Source organism: Mobula hypostoma, chromosome 20 (assembly GCF_963921235.1).
Source record: "Mobula hypostoma chromosome 20, sMobHyp1.1, whole genome shotgun sequence".
NCBI classification, from domain to species: domain Eukaryota; kingdom Metazoa; phylum Chordata; class Chondrichthyes; order Myliobatiformes; family Myliobatidae; genus Mobula; species Mobula hypostoma.
The window spans coordinates 36,566,027-36,589,267 of record NC_086116.1 but is presented as its reverse complement, the minus strand read 5'-3'; the positions used below and the strand labels follow the sequence as shown (position 1 = coordinate 36,589,267).

The following is a 23,241-nucleotide window of genomic DNA, read 5'->3' as shown; positions in this document are numbered from 1 at the left end:
TGGACATTCAGTAAGAGACACCAAGACAGCAGAAAACAGACTCCAATTTGCAGAACAAAGAACAAACTGCGAGTAACTCAGTGGGTCAGAGTGCATCTGAGGAGGGAAATGGACAGCTGATGTTTCAGACTGAGTCCTTGCATCTTGTCACACAGATATTACCATCTGTTGAGTTCCTTTGTGCTCCAAACGCCAACATCTGTAGCCTGCTGCGTCTCCAGGAGAGAAGAGGTCTGCACTGAATACTGGCCTGGGACAGTTTGATTTTTTTTCTGCTTCCATGTGAAGTCACTGACATGATTACTCTCAGCTGTACCACATAAAGTGCATGAGATTCACATCATTAGACAGAATTAGCAATCCAGTCTCTGCAAGCAGGCTCACCTACTGTAAACCACGACCCTACAATGATCATCATCCCACTGAAATCCAGAGCGGTGAAGTCAGATCCACCGCCAGTGGGTGAATGGATATACCACTTTAGTGTTGTTGGTCCTAGGATGTCTATGGCCGGGGGAGTAGACAAGCCCCCTGTTTACTTTGAACAGTGTATATTTGACGACAAAGCATCTGCTTTTACAGCTTAGTCAGAGGTAACTGCACCACCTTCTCTTCAAATCATAACCAGGAGGCTCTTTGGATATGTAACCAAGGCAGGAACTGGAGTTAAATCTTGACTCTCTGGTCAAGATGTTCCCTCAAACATAACCAGTTGATGAAGGTTATCTACCAGTAATAAAATGTAACGCTCAGCTATATTGGCTGGTATATGTCTAGGGGAAATCTCGCCAAGCACCTGCCTGAACGCTTCCCTCTGAGTCGGTTGGTGCACCACTGCCGCCCGAATCGATCCCAAACATCAATCATCAGCCAGCACACACAGTACGCTTTACCAAGTACACTTTATAGATATTACTACGTCTATGAAATTAATATCAGTTCGATACAGAAAAGGAAGTAATGGAAAAAAAAAGCGCCAGACTTATCAAAGTCCAAGATCTTCGTGCACAACCGTTGGAGCTCAATCGATTCCTGATGACCACCCGGATCCTGTCGATTTACGGCTCGGGACCACCCGGAGTGATCGACCGGAGCCTTTCCGCAAGTCCGCCGTCCTCTCCGTCTCTCCTCCGACTCCCCGCCGAAAACCCCGTTACCAGTCATATGATACAGCATTGTATCCGAAAACAAAACGATACGTGACCACCCATTGGCTAATAGCACCCTGCTATCTGTATTAACACAAGCAAATGTCTAGCTAGAGACTTTCTCAGCATTTAACATAACAAAGAAGCATTCCCCAGTAGAACATAACAAAGAAGCCATTTTAATTAGCCTGCGCAGTAACATAAGAGACGAAACCCCCTTACAAACATATGTTGTGAGAATACTCCATTTCCCATTCTGGTTCTTCTCTTCTCCTCACCTGACTATCACATTCCCCGGTGCCTCTCCTTCTTTTTCTCCCAAGGTCTGCCTTCCTCCTCTCCTATCAAATTCCTTCTTCTTCAGCCCTTTATCTTCCCCACCTATCATCTCCTAGCTTCTCACTTCAACCCCCTTCCCCCACCCACCTGGATTACCTTCTAGTTTATACTTCTTCCCCTGCCCCCCCCACACCTTCTTATTCTGGTTTCTACCCCCTACCTTTCCTGTCGTGAAGGGTCTCGGCCAAAAACTTCAACTATTTATTCCCCTCCATAGATTCAGTCTGACCTGCTGAGTTCCTCTCAGCATTTTGAGTGTGTTGCTCTGGATTTCCAGCATCTGCAAAATCTCTTGGGTTAACGTTGTGGGAATCTATGCTTCTAATTTCTGGATAGATATTAACATCCACTTTTCACTTTGACATGATGAACTATTATTTAACTTCCCAAACAATATTCAGCAATCAAGCTGTCAATGAAATTCTAAATTTAAATCTATATTAAATGAAGACTTTATTAGCATTAGCTAAAGTCAATTTAAAGAACTTTATTTCATGCAAGATCACTTTATGATGAAGATGACAATCTGGTATCTCCATCACTGTGATAGTAATTACAAGGCAGCTAGTTCCAATTTCCGTTAGTTACTTCCTGACGTGAGTGTGGCTGTAATTGATAAATCACCTCAAGCTGTCTGGTTAACCAAAACAGGAGTGCTCATCGTCAATATATCATCCACTTAGTCTGGTTAACCAAAATGGCCTATATCTTATGGTCTACTCTGTTCAACCGAAGCAGTGGTGACTATTATCGATACATCACACACTTAGTATGGTTAGCCGAAAGCCCCTTCCACACAATTAGTCAATTACACCGGCATTTTGAAGAATCATTTCCTGGATTATTAAAGAACTGAAATTTACCTCTGATGACTGTTGTTGATCGAACAATTAGCTTAGTAATCATATTAATAATAATAGTGATATAATGATGACAGCTGATGACTTAAAAAAATCTAGGGTGCCAGTTAGGATCTGAAAACCAAAAGACAATGGAGGGAACTTATTCAAACCCACACTCACTGAACATAGATAGTATAAGTCCTTTGCCCTTTAGTGACCTTATAACCAACTCTGAGATCTATCTAACCTTTCCCTCCTACATAGCCCTACATTTTTCTATAATCAGAATCAGGTTTATTATCACTGGCGTGTGACGTGAAATTTGTTAACTTAGCAGCAGCAGTTCAATGCAATACATAATCTAGCAGATAGAGAGAAATAATAATAATAATAAATAATATAAAAAATATTAAATGAACAAGTAAATCAATTACGTATATTGAATAGATTTTTTTTTAATGTGCAAAACAGAGATACTGTATATTAAAAAAGTGAGGTAGTGTCCAAGGCTTCAATGTCCATTTTGGAATCGGATGGCGGAGGGGAAGAAGCTGTTCCTGAATCGCTGAGTGTGTGCCATCAGGCTTCTGTATCTCCTACCCGATGGTAACAGTGAGAAAAGGGCAAGCCCTGGGTGCTGGAGGTCCTTACTAATGGATGCTGCCTTTCTGAGACACCGCTCCCTAAAGATGTTCCTATTTAAAAGTTTCTTAAATGTGCCTAATGTATCTGTTTATAGCACCAGCCCTGTCAGGGTGTTCTACACACCCACCACTCTCTGTAAAAGAAACTTCGTCTGACATCCCTCCTATACTTTCTTCCAATCACCTTGAAATTTGGCTCTTTATATTAGACATTTCTACCCTGAGAAAATGTCCCTGGCCGTCCACATGATCTACGCCTTTCATCATCTTGCACACCTCTATCAAGTCACCTCCCATCCTCTTTTACTCCAAACAAAACACCAGAAGTTAGACCGGAGTGTAAACGTAGCTTCACGTTTTTCCAGATGAATGGTTCCTCTGCCAACAAAACCCTGTAGGTGCACTCACTGTGTAACTGCAGTGATGGGGTGCGGTGCTGCCTGGGGGACAATAAACCAGACAAAACTGAAGGGAGGTTAACCAGTGGAGGACGAACGCTCATGGTTAGAAATAATGAAAGACCACCACATAATCATTTCAATCTGTTACACTGATGAAATGGATTTCAGTTTAAAGCCAGTAACATCATTTTTCCAGGGATGAATGAACTTAGGATATCACTTTATTCCCATTAGTTCTGACGATTCAACATAAGAATAACTGAAGGATGGAGAAGACGAAGGTCAAGGTTAGAGTTAGGTCAGATAGACACAAGAGAATACAGATACTGTAATTTGTAGCGAAAACTCTGTGGTAAAGTTGTTCGTTGCTTAGGGCTGGATTAGGATCTATTGCTCTTTGAAATCAGGTAACTGGCTATTGATTTGAATTAACCTGGATGGCCAGTGAACCGAACAAGAACTCTGCCACCCGTCTGCCTGCTCGGAAACAGCTTTCTTTAATTTTCACCTTGTTGATTACCTGTTCCACATGACAGTAGTTCTTTGCTTGGTGAATTAAATTAAGTGCTTAGTGTTGCCAGGGACAGTAAGTGGATGAACAGTAATGGAAGGGTCTTTAATCTCTGATTTTATTCAGCCCTGTGAGAACTGTCAGTGTTCTCAACCCCGGCAGAAGGAATGTGTGCAAAGTCACCTCTGATATGCAAATGAATACTAAACCACGACAGAAGAATGTAAGCAGAATGTGGAAGAGTGACTTCTGCAGTATGGTTTGCCAAGTAAAACAATTTATTACTTAATAAATTTTTACTTTCCCATGCAAAATAAAATCCTCCATTTTTCATAACATCATCCAATTTTGTTTTCATTCATGACCTGTTGCTTCGACTTGTCGTCTGTGTTCCTTTGAGGGAGCAGTAGTTGGTTCTGAGCCTCAGAGATACTGAGATTAGTATTTGTAATCTCAGACGGGAATCTGTAATCCCATCGATATTGAGCTACAGAGCAGAGCATGGCTACAGGCGACAAGAGTGACAGAGAATGGTGAGGCAGGGTAGGAATCTGGTCCAGAGGAGCAAGAAGAAATCACTTTATCCTTCAACAATCACAAGGGCTGTTTAAAGGAAACAAATTGCCACAGAATGAGGTCACTGACACGGCGACGAAGTGTATCTACTGAAGGAAGGTGAAGCTCGGCGCATAGGTTCAGAATAATGAAGTAGCCTCAAGTGGAAAATAAGCAAAACTGGACCACAAGGAGACAGAAGAACATGAGAAAGTGACACTTCTCCATCATTCAATAAGGTCGTGGCTGGTCTAATCCCGGCTCCATTTTCCTACCTCTTCCACAGAACCCTGGATCCCAGCATTGCAAAATTCTGACCAGCTGGTTTTACTGGTTGAAGGATTAGCTTGGTGAGCTTTATTAGTCACCTGTACATCAAAACATCGAAACATATGCACAATGAAATGTGTTGTTTGCATCAACAGCCAACCAGTCCAAGAATGTGTGGGGGGAAGCCCAGAAGTGTCACTGTAATTCTGCTGCCAAAATAGCGTGCCTACACTTCACTAACCCTAATCAATATGCATTTCAAATGTGGAGGAGGCCAGAGCATTCCCAGGAAACCCATGCAGTCACAGGGAGAATGTACGAGCTCCTTACGGAACCCTGATCTTACAGCTGGCACTGCAAAGCGTTATAGTAATCACTGTGCTACCACATCACCCAAGCCAGAACTATTTCTGACTTAAAGATAATTTGTTAATCTGTCTGTATAGTTTATTAAAAAATAAAAATAAACTCATTGTTAACCAGTTTTGGAGCGTTACTCGGTGTTGCCTCTGAGCACTCAGACTGCAACCTTCGGATGTCACTCCCACCTGTCATTCTCGCTCCACAGTTAAAACATTTCTTAACATTAAGGTTTTTGTTCAGCTTGAGTCACCCGTCCAAACATTCTGCGTTTGAATGTTTCGTTTGGTAACATAATAGTGAAATGGTTGAAACACTTTTGTTATGCTAAAGGTGCTATGTAAACAGAAGATGTTAATATTGAGTCATAGTGTTATAGAGCAAGGAAGTAAGCTTTTTGGCACAGCCACTCCACAGCAACCAAAACTCCCATCGAGGCCAACTTTCTGTATTCAGCCCACATCAGCCACAACCTTTCCTATCCACGTACCTGTAAAGTTGTTTTTATATGTTGTTAAAATAGCTGTCTCAACCACTTCCTCTGGCAGCTCATTCTATATACTGATCACACACTGTGTGAAACCTCTCAGGTTCCTATTCTCTCTCACCTTAAACCTGTACTTTCTTGTTCTTGATCGTCTAACCCTGGGGACAACAGACTGCGTGCATTCATCTTGACTATGCCCTTCACGATTTTATACACCTCTAACAGGTCACCTCTTCCCCCTATCTGACAGGAGGTCCTAGCCTCTCCAAACTCTACTTACAGCTCAGGCCCTCAAGTGACCAAGGATGAGTGTACTTAATAAAAGAGGCAATTTCACTCACTGGCCACTTTATTAGGTACACTTGCACCTCTGCTCGTTAATGCAAAAATCTAAATCTAATCAGTCAATCACCTTAAACCTGTACAGCAACTGAAAGCACGAGAGCATGCAGACATGGTCGAGAGACTCAGTAGTTGTTCAGATCAAACATCAGAATGGGGAAGAAATGTGATCTAAGCGACTTTGACTGTGGAATGACTGATGGTGCCTGAGAGGATTGCTTGAGTATCTCAAAAACCGCTCATCTCCGGGGATTTTCACATACAGCAGTCTCGAGAGTTTACAGAGAATGGTGCAAAAAACAGGAAACAACCAGTTCTGAGGGTGAAAGTACCCTGTTAATGAGAGAGGTCAGAGGAGAATGGTCAGACTGGTTCAAGCTAACAGGAACTTGAACTTGAGATAACACACATAAAAGTTGCTGGTGAACGCAGCAGGCCAGGCAGCATCTATAGGAAGAGGTATAGTCGACATTTCGGGCCGAGACCCTTCGTCAGGACTAACTGAAAGAAGAAATTTGAAAGTGGGAGGGGGAGGGGGAGATCTGAAATGATAGGAGAAGACAGGAGGGGGAGGGATGGAGCTAAGTGCTGGAAAGTTGATTGGCAAAAGGGATAGGAGGCTGGAGAAGGGAGAGGATCATGGGACGGGAGGGCTAGGGAAAAAGAAAGGGGGAGGGAAGCCCAGAGGATGGGCAAGGAGTATAGTGACAGGGACAGAGGGAGGAAAAAACAGAGAGAAATTTTTTTTTTCAAATAATAAATACCGGTAAGTGGATGGGGTATGAAGGGGAGGTAAAAGAGGCTCCCCTCCCCCTTTCTTTTTCCCTAGCCCTCCCGTCCCATGATCCTCTCCCTTCTCCCCCTTCTCGTATCCCTTTTGCCGATCAACTTTCCAGCTCTTAGCTCCATCCCTCCCCCTCCTGTCTTCTCCTATCATTTTGAATCTCCCCCTCCCCCTCCCACTTTCAAATCTCTTACTATCTCTTCTTTCAGTTAGTCCTGACGAAGGGTCCCAGCCCGAAACGTCGACTGTACCTCTTCCTATAGATGCTGCCTGGCCTGCTGCATTCACCAGCAATTTTTAGGTGTGTTGCTTGAATTTCCAGCATCTGCAGATTTCCTCGGGTTTGCGTTCTTGAACTTGAAATGTTCTAACAACCAGACATTACAACAGCGGTGTGCAGAAGAGCATCCCTGAATGCACAACGTTTCAAACCTTGAAGTGGATGAAGACCACGAGCATACATTCAGTGTCCCCTTTGTTAAATGAAGGGGTGAATATAACCAAGCAGAGGAGAAATGATGGAAGAATTAACAAAGCAAGAAGAGTTTGAAGTCCGTGGGAGCTGATGTCTGGCTACACTCAGAACAAAGGCGTTGCAGGGAAGAGTTGGGTGGGGTCCCTGGGAACTGTCTCCTGACAACTCTTAGTATAGGACATTAGAGAGAAGAATCCGGTGTTCCTGACTGCTGATGACTGGCTACACTCAGGACAAGTACATTGGAGAGAAGGGTTTGAGGTCCTCTGAGCTAATGTCTGGTTACTCTCAGACAAGGACATTGGAGAGAAGACTTTGATGTCCCTGGGAGTTGTCTTCTGGCAAGTCTCAGGGCAACAACATTAGAGAGAAGAGTTTGGGGTCTCTGGGAGTTGTCTTCTGGCAAGTCTCAGGGCAACAACATTAGAGAGAAGAGTTTGGGGTCTCTGGGAGTTGTCTTCTGGCAAATCTCAGGAAAACAATATTAGAGAGAAGAGTTTGGGGTCTCTGGGAGTTGTCTTCTGGCAAATCTCAGGGCAACAACATTAGAGAGAAGAGTTTGGGGTCCCTGGGAGTTGTCTTCTGGCAAGTCTCAGGGCAACAACATTAGAGAGAAGAGTTTGGGGTCTCTGGGAGTTGTCTTCTGGCAAGTCTCAGGGCAACAACATTAGAGAGAAGAGTTTGGGGTCTCTGGGAGTTGTCTTCTGGCAAGTCTCAGGAAAACAACATTGGACAACTTCTTTGCAACGGCAGAGCTTTTGTAGATTTTAACAGTTATTTTTTTCTGGATAAGCAGACACGATCAGGGATGAAATATGGTAAACTTGTGGACTGTGTTCAGGAAGGTCTGTCCCAGTAGCAGCCAGGAGGCAGTCTGCATTGGACTTAGTGTTGAATGGCAAAGTTAATTTTGTTTACAGCCTAGTGCACAGAGAGCATGAGGCTAACAGCAACCATTACACGCTCCAGTAAATCACTGAGTTTGACAGGCTGAAGCAGCTGCTGAGATTCATTTTGGGTGATTCTCCTTCCTATTTGCATAATAATAAATCAATCATTAAATTTGGTTTAGAACGTTGATTCATTAACATGGAGGAGACGTGCTTGTCCCGGGTTTTCTGAAGGGTGAATTGTAGATGATGCTTATGTTGAGAAAGGTATTTGTATTTCTAATCTGTACGTGGTTGCACAGGAGGGAAGGCACTCTCCTGCTGGAATGTATTACAGATGGCATTGTCTATGGGCCAGGTGCTGATGGCTGTAGATACTGCGGAGTTGCTTGCTGTTGGGTGATCTCAATACATCAGTGAAATAACTCCCTGTAGAGACAAAATATTGGGTCCCTGGGAGGAAGCTGGAAGGCAGGAACTGCTCTGAATATCATTTTCCAGACAAAAGTATTTAGTTTCTGCTTTTTCCTTCAGAAGACAGTGGCAGGAGCATTGAATGACGGAAATCTGTACCGATAATCCTCAAGTGATCATTGCCCAACTGCTCGTCTTCTTTCAGTTGTGGTTTCTGCTTCCCCACAAGAGGATTCAGAAGTTTAATTTATGGCTCTAAGATTCAAAATCACATTTACAAAATACCTGTGGCAGAGAGTGACTGGAATACTGATAACCCAGTTACAAACGTTTTTAATTCCAAGTAGATAACTGGAAGCCACAGATCAGTCTTTCAGACATTCAGTATCGTCTTAGCAGATGTTTAATGGAAATTTCCCCCACTGCAATATTAATCACACCTGTAATTAAAAGATTATTTCTGTAATTGGACTGTCTTGGCAGAAGATCAAAATGCATTCTCTTGCCCTTCAATTTTTAAGCCATGCATTATAATTGTTGAAACAAATCCTTCGTTGAGAGCCACATTAACTGAATTTCGCAATGCTAGTTATCCAGATTCTTATTCCAAATGGTCTGCATACTCCTCTTTTGTGGCTTGGTCACAGTGGGCTGATGTGTACTGCCTCAGTAATATTAAATTATGTTCTAAAAATGCCTGTGTATACTGTTACCATCTGGACTGTGCTTGGAGTGTGTGCTCTGTCATCCACATCTCCTTGTGACTCCAATGTCGTTATTCAGTTTGCCACTTTTGTTGTTACGATGGGATTTACTGAGGTTCCACCTGGCAGTCAATGACTTTCTGAGCATGATGTGGATAAAGCGACATTGTGGAGTGGGTTATGCACTCGAAGCTCTCAGCTGTAGAGGTTACGAATAGATTCGTTTGTAAAGACATTTTGTGAGCTAGAAAACTATTCAGCAAGCACTTTCACAGTGAGTAGTCACGGCCAGTAAACGACATTTAATCCAGGTTTAGTGAGCTATTCGCTGTAACTGAGACTGATGCTGTAGATGGCTGGTTTGTCACCACAAAACACCGCAAAGGATCTGCCACTCACATGTCAGTGGCCAAAGCGGCCAATGGGTGGTCCTGAGGTGCAGACAGGGTTCAGTCCCTCTCAACTCCAGCACAAAGTTCCAGTCTGACCTGCAGTACAGTGACGATGGAGTGCCGGGCTGGTGGGGAGATTCTCCACATGACATGAAAGCTATATACTTGCCAAGCCGGAAGTGAAAAAAATTCAAAGAAAGAGAAAGGAGTTTCATCCTCCGACTGATGAACAAACAGCTGATTGCACGTGAAGCTGTCTGGACTGTCCAGAGCTGTGGGAGGTGCTATAGCAACACAAATTTTCCACTTCTATTTCTGTTCTGTGCCACCATAGAGAAGAGGAGAACATTAGGAATTAATAGCCCTCCCTATTACCACCCTCCGGTGCAGGGCTTCCCGACCTTTATCATGCCATGGACTCCTACCATCAGTGCAGGGCTACCCAACCCTTTTTATACCATGGACCCCTACCATTAATGGTGGACCCCAGGTTGGGAACTTCTGTTCTAGTGATTACCTAAATATCCCCCAGTGATCAACCTCAATGGAAAAAGAGGCAAATTGAACGATGAATGACAGTGTCCTGCCATTTTGGGGTAGTTAGTACACTGTTTCAGCCAAACACCGTGCACTATCTGACCATGTACAGATTTATCCAAGGTGTCATGGCAGATCTACATCTCTACGAGGTTGCAGTTATTCCACATCAACCAGCGCAACTCACCACCAGCAGCGTGGCAGCGAGGGGCTGAAAGCTGGCAGGAAACTAAGAAGGAATTGAGAAAAGAAAAAAAAAGAACAAAAAGCGTCAGGCAATATCTCCTGTAGATCAGACCCCTCTAAGGCTAGCAAATCATTGCCACAACCTCAGCAAGCTGGAGCTGACAGGTGCGCTTGAAGAATCCAGCATATTATATCCATGCAAGGAAGTCGATCAGATTGAGATGTCAACCCCTCTCTGTGAGACAAAACTCAAGCCTTGTGATGTCAACACCTCTTTGTGAGCCAAAATTCAAATCCTATGATGTCAACCCTCTTTGTGAGCCAAAACGCAAGTCTTGTGACATCAGTTTGTGATGTCAACCCCTCTCCGTAAACCAAAACTCAAGTCTTGTGAAGTCAGCTCGTGATGTCAACCCCTCTCTGTGAGCCAAAACTCAAATCTTGTGATGTCAACCCTCGCTGTGAGCCAAAACTCAAGCCTTGTGACGTCAACCCCTCTTTGTAAGCCAAAATTCAAATCTTGTGATGTCAACCCTCTCCGTGAGCCAAAACTCAAGCATTGTGACATCAACTTTGTGATGTCAACCTCTCTCTGTGAGCCCAAAACTCAAAGCATTCCCTTTGGTTAATCCTTGTTCTTTCACGATTTTCTCATTCTCCTCTACAATCCGACTCCCCTGTGTTCACCATGTCCCTGCTCCAGAACTCAAAATCAATATCACGTTTATTACCACTGATTTAGATGACCTGATATTTGTTGTTTGGCAGAGGCAGTATGGTGAAAAGGCATAACATTATTACAAATTAGAAAATCAAATAGTGCAAAAGAAGTGTTATGCTCACTGTTCAATGGTTAGCTGAAAAACAACAACTAAGAGCTTCACGTGACTCAGAGACCAATTACTTGGTGGCATTCACCACCTCCAGTGTGGTCATTCACATGTCTAAACTCCCAAGGAAACAAGGGGATGGGAGACAGGCAGGCCTTTTGGACAATAATAAGAGCCTGACTCACTAAGAGAAACATAGGAAACAAGGAGATAGACAGAGGTCTTACCTCAGCTGGATGGCCAACTTCGATGTAGGCACAGACAGGGTGGAAGGCTCCTGTCCCACAGGCGTACAGGTGAGTCTGGTTAAAGTGCTCCAAAACCCGGATGAAATTAGCACATTCTTTCTGTGTGAGAGGTAAAGACAGGGACTCAGTCAGCACTCCAAGTCATTACATTCAAACTGACTTCAGTTCAAATTGGACTTTGCTGAATGTTTCTGGAGCTGTCACCCCATGCTCTGTAAAGCATGTCAGACTTCTCTCTGAATACTGGCAACCTTGCTTCTTGTGTTTAAATTATCAGTGCAGGAGGTTAGAAACTGGTGTTTGTGGATGACAGGTTTGCCTCACAGTGAAGGAACCTTAAAGGATGAATTCATTGACCATCGCTCCCCAGAAACAAGCACAATCACAATAACATGAGCCATATCAATTCTCTGCAGCTTTGTTTCAGGAAGGGGGGCTGTTGCTTATACCAGTTAATCTATTTACTAGCTTGGGAACTTGAAACTGGAGGATGTAACCATTGTGATCAGGAAGAGGCTAACGGGGTGAACTATGGAGCAGCTGAGGATCAGTTCAAAAGTGGGTTTGGATGATACAGTGTTGGATCACAAGTAGGTCTGGATACAAAGTCCTCAGTATTATTTATTTATTGCCCTGTTTGTCTTCTTTTTCACATTGGTTGTTTCCCATTCTTTGTGCGTAGTTTTTCACTGATTCCATTGCCTTTCTTGTATCTACTATGAACGCCTGCAAGAAAATGAATCTCAGGGTAGTAGACGGTGACATACATGTACTTTAATAATAAATTTACCATCAAACTTACTTTGAATTTGAAATTTACTTTGGATCATTCTGCAGACCTTGAACGTCATCTGGGCTTTGGTCTTAAATTAGCGAAAGAGGCTTTCATGAAGTTCTGAAAACTCGTGGTATATTTGCACAGAAGGTTGCTATTACAGTGGAAACGTCCCAGGAAGTTCTGGAATGTGTGGAGATGGTGCCACGGTAATATTTATAGCTCCGCTGCTGATTGCGGGACCGCTGAAAGGGACCTGTGTTAGTGTAGATGAGCTGTTCGGCAGGCTCAGAGCAGGGTTGCCGGGAAGGATCTCAGCATAACAAGATGAGCCCAGAATACTGAACAAAGAGCAACAATAACACAGTACAACCAACATTACAGCACTCAAACTCACCCGTAACTCACCGAGATTCACATTACAAATAAGGACAATGAGAAAATCAGCTCTTATTTGTCTTGTGTTTTGCATCAGTGCACACAGTTATAAAATAACAAGTAACCTTCCCTGGCAGGGGAACTGGAGCAATCAGCTGACTGAAGGTGATGACTAGCAACTGCTGAAGATAATTCAGTGAAAGTGTAAAGCTATCAAGATACCGAAACAACATTTGTGAAGGGTGATAGGATCACAAAGAGCTTCAATTGACTTTTCATTTTCAAGGCAGTATTCTTGTTATTTATGATGCACACAAAAGCATGGAAATGAAACAATAAAAAGTCTCAACAAAAATAGTACCTTGGCCAAGTTCCTAATTCCCTTGTTGAGTTTTTTTTATAACCAGTATCAAGGCTATAATGATTCCAACCCATGACAGACTGATACCAGTTAAACACAACAGCCTGGCAGTTGTCTGATGCCCAATCATTCACCCATGGTCCTTACTGATTGGGCAGTTGTCCAAAAACTACTGGAACAGAAAACAGGGGGGCATAATTTCCATGCGATTGGAGGAAAGTATAGCGGGGATGTCAGAGGTTGTTACTTGTACAGAGAGTGGTGGGTACGTGGAACACCCTGCCAGCAGGGGAGTGGTAGAGGCAGATACATTAAGGACATTCAAAAAACTCGTAGGTAGGCACCTTTGATGATAGAAAAATGGAGGATGATACAGGAGTGGGTTGAAAGACTGGCACAACATCATGTTCTGTGCTGTAGTGTTCTACGTTCGACATTCTAGTAATCTTGCATCTTTTACAGATAGTGTATTACCAACATTATCGCACATTCCATCCCAGTCATTGACGGCCAGATGGAGTTTGGGGCATAACATCCTGAATTACATGTCAGCAACAGATTCACTCACACCTCAATGAACATTGCTTACAGTAAACATGACGTTACACCCCAAATCACAGCTTCAACAATGCTGCTCCTTATGTGGTCTCTGGTAACCCTCATCCACAAATCAAAATCAAAATACTGGAGGTGGTACAAATACGGAAGAAAAATCTGAAAAATCAGGTCAGGCAGCATCTGTGGAGAGAGAAACACTCAACAGGTCAGGCAGCAGGTGTGGAGAGAGAAACACTCAACAGGTCAGGCAGCATCTGTAGAGAGAGAAACACTCAATAGGTCAAGGAACTTCTGTGGAGAGAGAAACAGAGCTAACCTTTCAGGTTAAAGACGCTACATCATAACTGGGACAAAGCGAGACCAATTTTGTTTGAAGATGCAAAGAAGGAGGGTTGAGGAGAGATGGATAGGCAGAGTCTCTGATAACGTGAGGCCAAGGGTACTATGGTGATAAAGTCTTGTCAAGTAGGTGTAGTGATCCACAGAATGTCAGCAGAGGGGGCACAGACATGATCAATTACACTGACATATCAATACTTCTTTGGAAAAGAAAACTGCTAATTCTATTGAAATCTCCCATGAATGGACCAAGTAGTATTTCATTGCAAGTTGATAGGGTTGTTAAAGAAGTATATGGTGTGTTGACCTTCATTAGTCCGGGGGGGGGGGGGGGGCAGGGAGCGGGATTGAATTCAAGAGCCAGGAGGTAATGTTGCAGTTCTATAAAACCCTGGTTAGACCACGTTTGGAATACTGTGTTCAGTTCTGGTTGACTCATTATAGGAAGGATGTGGAAGCTTTAGAGAGGGTGCAGGGGAGATTTACTAGTTTGCTGCCTGGACTGGACAACATGTCTCATGAGGATAGTTTGAGCAAGCTAGGGCTTTTCTTTTTGGAGGGAAGGATGATGAGAGGAAAACAAGATAATAAGAGGCAGAAACGTTTTCCCAGGGTGGAAATGGCTAATACGAGAGGGCATAATTTTAAGGAGATTGGAGGGAAGTATAGGGGTATGCCATAGCTGGCCGGTGGTGTTGTGGCATTCACACCAGACTTCGAGGTGCCTGGTCCTGGGGTTGAATCAGGCTGGCTTCTGGCATGCTTTCCATTTGTGCTGGGTTGAGTGTTGAGCTAGCATCTCAGCCTCGTAAAAACAGACAAATGCTAAAGAAACAGCAATTGCTGCCCGATGTGCCGCAAGGCATGGAGAGGAACAACCACAGGGGTATGCCAGAGGTAAATGCTTTACACAGAGAGTGGTTGGAATGTGGAACGCCATGCCGGGGCGGCGGAAGAGGCAGATCCATTCAGGATAAACTCGTAGCCAGGCCCATGGATGATAGGAAAACGGAGGGCTGTGAGGGAGGGATGGATTGGATTGATAATAGAATAGGTTAAAAGATCAGCACAACATAGTGGGCCAAAGGGCTATACTGTTCTATGTTCTAGGTTCTATATATAGGTTAGTGCAAATTGATGCAGCTTCAAAACTTGACCTCCAAAAGGAAAACACAAGTTCTTGAGAGCTGCTCGGCTGCTTTACATCAGGATACTGTCCTCTCCCTCCCCGAAGTTTTACAGGGTGTAACCACATGCATCCTACTGAAACAAGGTTTACTTGCTGGGTACGTTTTAAAGAGTGTCATCAGTTGGTCACTCTGAGCAATTTCTGTCCACTTCCTGCCCTGGACCCCAAGGTGAACTAAGGCAGTAGTGAGCTCATTTGTGTTGAGGGAGCAGTTTTACTCTGTTGCAGATACCAAACATTTCCTCCAACACTTCATAAAATGTCAAGAAAGTTTTCTTAATGATAATTGGAATGCATTGGCTTGGAAAGGATTTGTGTTAATCATGAAGTTTATTGACAGCCCACACGTAAAGTCCTGTGAGTTATCGCACAGGCTAATCTCCAGCATTGATTAAGCAGTGTCAGACAAGCTTTCCTGGCCAGTTATAAAAACAAGTATACATCTGTATAAACATGTTTAACACCAAGGCAAATTAGAAGAGGACAAAAGCAGCTGGGTGAGCACCGTGGCAGATAGATTAGACCATTCATTCCCTTTTCAGGAAAAACACAGATACATTCTGTTCTGAATTGCTGGAATTAAATCATTCTTCACCTTCCATCAGAATCAGGTTTAATATCAATGGCAGACATCATGAAACCTCTTGTTCTGCTGCAGTAGTACAGTGCAAAACATAATAAAAAACTATACATTACCATAGAAATATACATACTGTATATATACAATAAATAAGTAGTGCAAAAAGAAAGCAAAAATTGAGGTAGTGTACTGAGTTCATTGTCCATTCCATTAGTGAATATTAATAGAATCAATAAAGTAATCTTAACATTAGTTTAAGTAAATTCCAGATAAGACTGAATGCAACAACCAGACACACATTTGTTCATTTCTGTAAGCTATCAATACTAGCCCAGAGTTACATCTGAATATAATAATCCCAGATCAAGACACACAAAGTACTGGAGGAACTCAGCAGAAGGTCATCAAAAAGCCAAAGCTTCAAGTGGACTGGAAAGTGAAAAAAGAGGAATTCCAAACCCTGGTGAGGAACGATTCAGGAGTCAGATTTTGGAGGAGGGAGACCACTGCTGCCTGTTTATACATAAGAATCTTTAATTCCTCCCTCCTCTGTCCTTCCCATGTCTTCTCCTGAAACGCTGCTTTTAACTGTTAGATTATACACTAGCCAGCAAATGTTTTTGCTCCTTCCAAACCTCACACCTTCAAAGCATCAATTAACTCACCACGACTTCCTAAATGACTGACACACAACCCTGATTGTGGAATTTCCCTTGATAACGCTTGGTGTCCCAGCATCATCCTGCTATGTCCCTCGTTTGAGGTCCATCTTAGATTCTCAATGGTCATGGTATGGTCTAACCAGGCCTGACGCCACAGGTCTTTGCGTTATATCCCACTTAAAGTATGCATTATGTTCAGAATCAGGTTTATTATCACTGGCCTATGTTGTGAAATGTGTTGTTTTGTGACAGCAGTAGGGCATGGTCCATTCATGGGTTCCTGGTCCATTCAGAAATTTGAATGCTGAGGGAAAGACGATGCTCCTAAAGTGTTGAATGTGGGTCTTCAGGACCTTGTATCTCCTCTCTGATGGTAGCCATGGGAAGAGGGCATGTGCTGGATGGTGAGGATCCTTAATGATGCAGACGGCGTTCTTGAGTTTTCTCGTTTTGATGATGTCCATTATGCTGGCTGAGTCTACAATCCACTGCAGCTCTTTCCAATTCCGTGCAGTGGCCCCTCCATACCAGATAGTTCAAAGTTCAATTTGATGCAACCAGTTCAAATGCTCTCCACGGTACATCTCTAGAAATTTGCTAGAAATGTGTTCGCCTTATAGATGCTTTTGTGCAGTTGCCTGTGACATTCCAGTCACCGAGAACGTGGGTTTCCATTCTCTGGACTTCTCTGATTTTAGCTTCTCACAACCGAGGAAGTTCTGACCGATGGTCTGAAGCCTCTCCTCTCTTCATAGGCCTCACCTGACCTGTTCAGGACTTCCAACAATTCCACTTTGTATTTCTCCTGTCAGTTAGCATTTCCACAACTTGCTACACACCGGCACAAAATTGGTCATTTATATTATAGTAGCATTCAAAAGTGTGTTAGACAGAGGCATAAACATGCAGGGAATGGAGGAATAAGGATCTTGTACAGGCAAAAGGAATTAGTTTAATTTGGCACAGCTATGAAGAGCTGGTTCCTGTGCAGACTGTTCTTTCCTACATGTTCTATACCCACTGACTAACACTGGAGACAGCACAGGATGGGCTCCTTATGGAGCAGCGTGGTTACATCCTGCAGGATCTGAGCACGTCCCTCTTGCTCTCTTGGACAATTTCCTAACCAGCTCAATAATTGGCCTTCAGCTGATGCCATGTGTTTCCACTTTAGCTGGCGGTCTCTTTGAAGGGAGTTTATCAAAATTTCCCTGGAAGCTCATTTCAATAGCGTTTGCAGGTACTTCCCTCAGCTGTTCCGATACCTTCACCCCAGAATGGCTCTCACTTCTCTGGAACTGCTGCCCTTTCCTGACATACGGGAAACTTTGGGGGCAAGGTTAAACATTTAAGGCGGATTAACTCAGTGACTGCCAAACTGATGAAAATATTTAAATTAAATATCTCTCTCCCGGGAGCCATACGCCTCTGGCTCTTGTGTTCCCTCCATTCAACACAGAGATGGCAGGTAGTCTTACATTTGTATTTTTCAGCCTTTTCCCCGGAGGCCAATATTCTGATTTTTAACATTTAACAATTAATCCTTTGATAAAAGCTGGGAATCCAAATTTAAAACAGAATGTTTTGGGAGACAAAGCAAACCACTTAGACCATAAAGAAGAAGAAAGTTCACTCACATCTAGGACACTTCATTAGAAGCAATAGGAAGTGTCGCGTGACAATTACTCTACTTAACTCTGGCAGACTCTAACCAACCAGCTGTGAACTCGCCCTCTTTGCTAACTTGGTTTAGAAAGGAATTGTTTGACACATTAAGCTACAAAAATTTCAAGCAGGAAGAAAGAAAAATGCAGATTTTTTTCCAACAATTGTATCATTCCTTTTGCTCCTGAATTTCCCAAAGAGTTTCTAATGTTTTCCAGCTGTGTATTTCACCTCTGGAATGAGCATTAATAAAAGGTTTCTCAGTCTGGGAAACAGATGTTTGGTGGCACGGTGTTGACGAGAGACATGGGTGAAAAGAATGCTTGCGACCAATTAGTGAAATTAACATAGCCAATTGAGGAAGCCTTGTGATTAAACACCTTTTTAATCATCTTTTGACCCAGGCATCTGTCAGTCATTTGGTTATCAACAAAGGGCTTGAATGTTATCACCTCTGAGAAAGTGAAATCAAGCATCTTAACTGACAACAGGGCTTAGCTTTCAGATGAGCTCAATACTTTCTATTCGTGTTTTGACCGTCAGAATGTGGAGGAGTCATCACGAATGCCCACAGCCCCGAAGGTCCCGTGATTTTAGTCTCTGAGGCCGACATGAGGGAGGGCGAACTCACAGAATGCATCTGGCCCAGATGGGGTACCTGGCCACATGCTAAGGGAATTAGAGCAGGTCAGATTCCACCTGTATTCACAATGACTGATGCATCTACTGTAGAGAAGAAAACATCCCACTGCTACTCCAGAAATCCAAGGAAACACCCCAAAATCTACTAACATCAGAAGTATCCATCAGGAGTAATCTCACCCTCTTACTTCCTACGGCTTTGAGTCCTGTTCCAATATTCCTGTACTTTCACACCTTTGGGTTTAGCTCAAAGAATAACCAAACCACTTAAAACATCACAAGTATTAAATAACTAATTATCTTTTGCTTAAATCACTGTATGAAGTGTGCTGACAGATAGGTAAGAAAAATCCTATTTTAACTGGAGTCCCTGCTGACAGCCCACTGCATCGACAAATGGTCTGGGACAAGCCACAAGTGGCACAAGAGACTGTAAAAACAAGAAACACAAGAGATTCTGCAGACGCTGGAAATCCAGAGTAGCACACACAAAATGCAGGAGGAACTCAGCAGGTCCAGGCAGCATCTATGGAGGAGAATGAACAGTCGACGCATCAGGCCGAGACCCTTCATCAGGACTGGAAAGAAAGGGGGCAGAAGCCAGAAGCAAGACATAGAACATAGAATAGTACAGCAAGGTACAGGCCCTTCGACCCACAATGTTGTGCTGACCCTCAAACCCTGCCTTCCATACAAGCCCCACCTTAAATTCCTCCATATATCTGTCCAGTAGTCTCTAAAACTTCACTAGTGCATCTGCCTCCACCATTGACTCAGGCAGTGCATTTAATGCACCAACCACTCTCTGAGTGAAAAACCTTCCTCTAATATCCCCCTTGAACTTCCCACCCCTTATCTTAAAACCATGTCCTCTTGTATTGAGCAGTGGTGCCCTGGGGAAGAGGCGCTGGCTGTCCACTCTATCTATTCCTTGTAATATCTTGTATACCTCTATCATGTCTCCTCTCATCCTCCTTCTCTCCAAAGAGTAAAGCCCTAGCTCCCTTAATCTCTGATCATCATGCATACTCTCTAAACCAGGCTGCATCCTGGTAAGTCTCCTCTGTACCCTTTCCAATGCTTCCACATCCTTCCTATAGTGAGGCGACCAGAACTGGACACAGTACTCCAAGTGTGGCCTAACCAGAGTTTTATAGAGCTGCATCATTACATCGCGACTCTTAAACTCTATCCCTCGACTTATGAAAGCTAACACCCCATAAGCTTTCTTAACTACCCTATCCACCTGTGAGGCAACTTTCAGGGATCTGTGGACATGTACCCCCAGATTCCTCTGCTCCTCCACACTACCAAGTATCCTGCCATTTACTTTGTACTCTGCCTTGGAGTTTGTCCTTCCAAAGTGTACCACCTCACACTTCTCTGAGTTGAACTCCATCCCACTTCTGCATCCTATCAATGTCTCTCTGCAATCTTTGACAATCCTCTACACTATCTACAACACCACCTACCTTTGTGTCATCTGCAAACTTGCCAACCCACCCTTCTACCCCCACATCCAGGTTGTTAGTAAAAATCACGAAAAGTAGAGGTCCCAGAACAGAACCTTGTGGGACACCACTAGTCACAATCCTCCAATCTGAATATACTCCCTCCACCACCACCCTCCGCCTTCTGCAGGCAAGCCAATTCTGAATCCACCTGGCCAGATTTCCCTGGATCCCATGCCTTCCGATTTTCTGAGTAAGCCTACCGTGTGGATCCTTGTCAAGTGCCTTACTAAAATCCATATAGATCATATCCACTGCACTACCCTCATCTATATGCCTGGTCACCTCCTCAAAGAACTCTATCAGGCTTGTTAGACACGATCTGCCCTTCACAAAGCCATGCTGACTGTCCCTGATCAGACCATGATTCTCTAAATGCCCAGAGATCCTACCTCTAAGAATCTTTTCCAACAGCTTTTCCACCACAGACGTAAGGCTCACTGGTCTATAATTACTCGGACTATCCCTACTACCTTTTTTGAACAAGGGGACAACATTCGCCTCCCTCCAATCCTCTGGTACCATTCCCGTGGACAACGAGGACATGAAGATCCTAGCCAGAGGCTCAGCAATCTCTTCCCTCGCCTCGTGGAGCAGCCTGGGGAATATTCCATCAGGCCCCGGGGACTTATCTATCCTAATGTATTTTAACAACTCCAACACCTCCTCTGCCTTAATATCAACATGCTCCAGAACATCAACCTCACTCATATTGTCCTCACCATCATCAAGTTCCCTCTCATTGGTGAATACCGAAGAGAAGTATTCATTGAGGACCTTGCTCACTTCCACAGCCTCCAGGCACATCTTCCCACCTTTATCTCTAATTGGTCCTACCTTCACTCCTGTCATCCTTTTTTTCTTCACATAATTGAAAAATGCCTTGGGGTTTTCCTTTACCCTACTCGCCAAGCCCTTCTCATGCCCCCTTCTTACTCTTCTCAGCCCCTTCTTAAGCTCCTTTCTTGCTTCCCTATATTCCTCAATAGACCCATCTGATCCCTGCTTCCTAAACCTCATGTATGCTGCCTTCTTCCACCTGACTAGATTTTCCACCTCACTTGTCACCCATGGTTCCTTCACCCTACCATTCTTTATCTTCCTCACTGGGACAAATTTATCCCTAACATCCTGCAAGAGATCTCTAAACAGCGACCACATGTCCATAGTACATTTCCCTGCAAAAACATCATCCCAATTCACACCCGCAAGTTCTAGCCTCATAGCCTCATAATTTGCCCTTCCCCAATTAAAAATTTTCCTGTCCTCTCTGATTCTATCCTTTTCCATGATAATGTTAAAGGCCAGAGAGTGGTGGTCACTATCCCCCAGATGCTCACCCACTGAGAGATCTGTGACCTGACCCGGTTCATTATCTAGTACTAGATCTAGACTGTTCACCACAGTCAGTTTAGCCAGTGAACAAAGTTCTGAAAGAGTAGTAAGAGAAGAAACTACAACAGCCTCTCCCAATAAAATAAGGACACCCTCCTCACAAAAAATGAAGTGTATGTCAAATGGCCATTCGTAAGTTGTGATTAAGATCATAGAATCATATAGTGCTACAGCACAGAAACAGGCCCTTTGGCCCATCAGTTTCAGACTTATACTAATGAGGATACTGGGAGTGACTGACAGAAGAATTGGCCAATCGCACTCAGTCTGTCCGTGGGATGGCACGGTAGCGCAGTGGTTCGCACAACACTTCACAGTACCAGTGACCCAGGTTCAATTCCTGCTGCTACCAGTAGTGAGTTTGTAGGTTCTCTGTGACCACCTGGGTTTCTTCCAGATGCTCTTGTTTCCTCCTGCAGTCCAAAGATGTACCAATTAGTAGGTTAATTGGTCATTGTAAATTGTCCGGTGATTAGGTGAGGGTTAAATCGGGGGATTGCTGGATGGCATGGCTCAAAGGGCCAGAGGGGCCAGTTTTGCACTGTAACTCAATCGATCAGTCAATAAGTAAATTGGTCAATAAATGAATAAATACTCTGTGAGGGAATAGGGTTCCCTCATAACTGACTTGTAGAAAGGTTTATTCAGATACATTCCTTATACTCCCAAGCAGTTGTCACAAATCACTAAAAGCAGCCATGGTGCGCTGCAAACATCAGCTCCAAATCTCCATTTTGGTAATAAGCAGGTACTAGGATTTCAAATTGTCGAGATTTATATTTGTAATAACACCGCTCCTAATTATTTAGCAAAAGTTGAGTTAAGATTTGATAGGATCTTGATTAGTCAGGGTGTCAGAGTTTACAGGGAGAAGGCATGGGAATGGAGTGAAGAGGGACAATAAATCAGCCATGATCAAATGGTGGAACAGATTTGATGGGCTGAATGTCCTAATTCTGCTCCTACGTGCTCCATGATGGTGGCCCAAGAAGAAAACCTCCCAGCCTACTTCCCTGCACCACCCAGAGGCACTCGGCTCCGAACTTAACCTTCTGCATCTATTGCTAGGTGCCAGCACCAGAGAATTCATTCCTTCTCCGCTAACTCAATCACCTTTATTGCCTCTATCAGATGATCTACCACAGGCTCATAATGTCCCCATTCCTCCAGATGGCTGCCACTGCCACAAAGCGCTGAAAACCTATGAGCCATTAAGTTCTATAATTCTGTATTCATCTTCTTAACACCCTGCTGTCACGCAGCACACATGTACATCCTGTCTGAATGCCGTGCCCCCACCCACCCACCTCTTCCCAACTCACAGACACACGCTCATTCTGCACTGCTCACTTTCCATCTTCTATTGCTGTTGTTTCACATATTTATACGACTGCTTCTTTTATTATAACAGTGTCAGTAACATTATTCTGTCTTACATAAACATGCTCCTCACACCTTATCTTCAGGCCGTGTCACTCAAGAGACTTGTCCTAATATTACTTTGTGACTCTGTGTGCTGGATTGTAACTATACGTGGTGTGTGATTATATGTCCTGTGTTTTGGACCTTGACCCCAGAGTAACAATGATTTGTTAAATATGCGTATGGTTGAATGACAATAAACTTGAACTTGAACTTGTAAATAATGAATCTATGTTCACCATCCAAATCTTACCATGGGATATTGGAATTTAAATTCAATTGATGAAAGGGAATTAGGAGAAGTTGAGCATTGGTAATTATGGTAAAAAGACAACTGTTCTACTAATGTCTTGTGGAAAAGAACTTCCTATCCTTGTCCACTCTCTCCGGCGAATTCAGATTTAA

The 23,241-nt window shown here is 43.5% G+C and overlaps 1 protein-coding gene across 4 annotated transcripts in view; it reads right to left on the bottom strand.

Moving 5' to 3' along the window:
* LOC134359438 (semaphorin-3A-like) overlaps positions 1 to 23,241 on the bottom strand; it is a 224,415-nt gene that overhangs the window by 77,814 nt on the left and 123,360 nt on the right. For all 4 annotated transcript variants that reach the window (XM_063072677.1, XM_063072678.1, XM_063072675.1 and 1 more), the window contains exon 5: positions 11,339 to 11,458. In XM_063072677.1, coding sequence (XP_062928747.1) covers positions 11,339 to 11,458 — 120 coding nt within the window. The remainder of the gene's footprint in view (positions 1 to 11,338; positions 11,459 to 23,241) is intronic.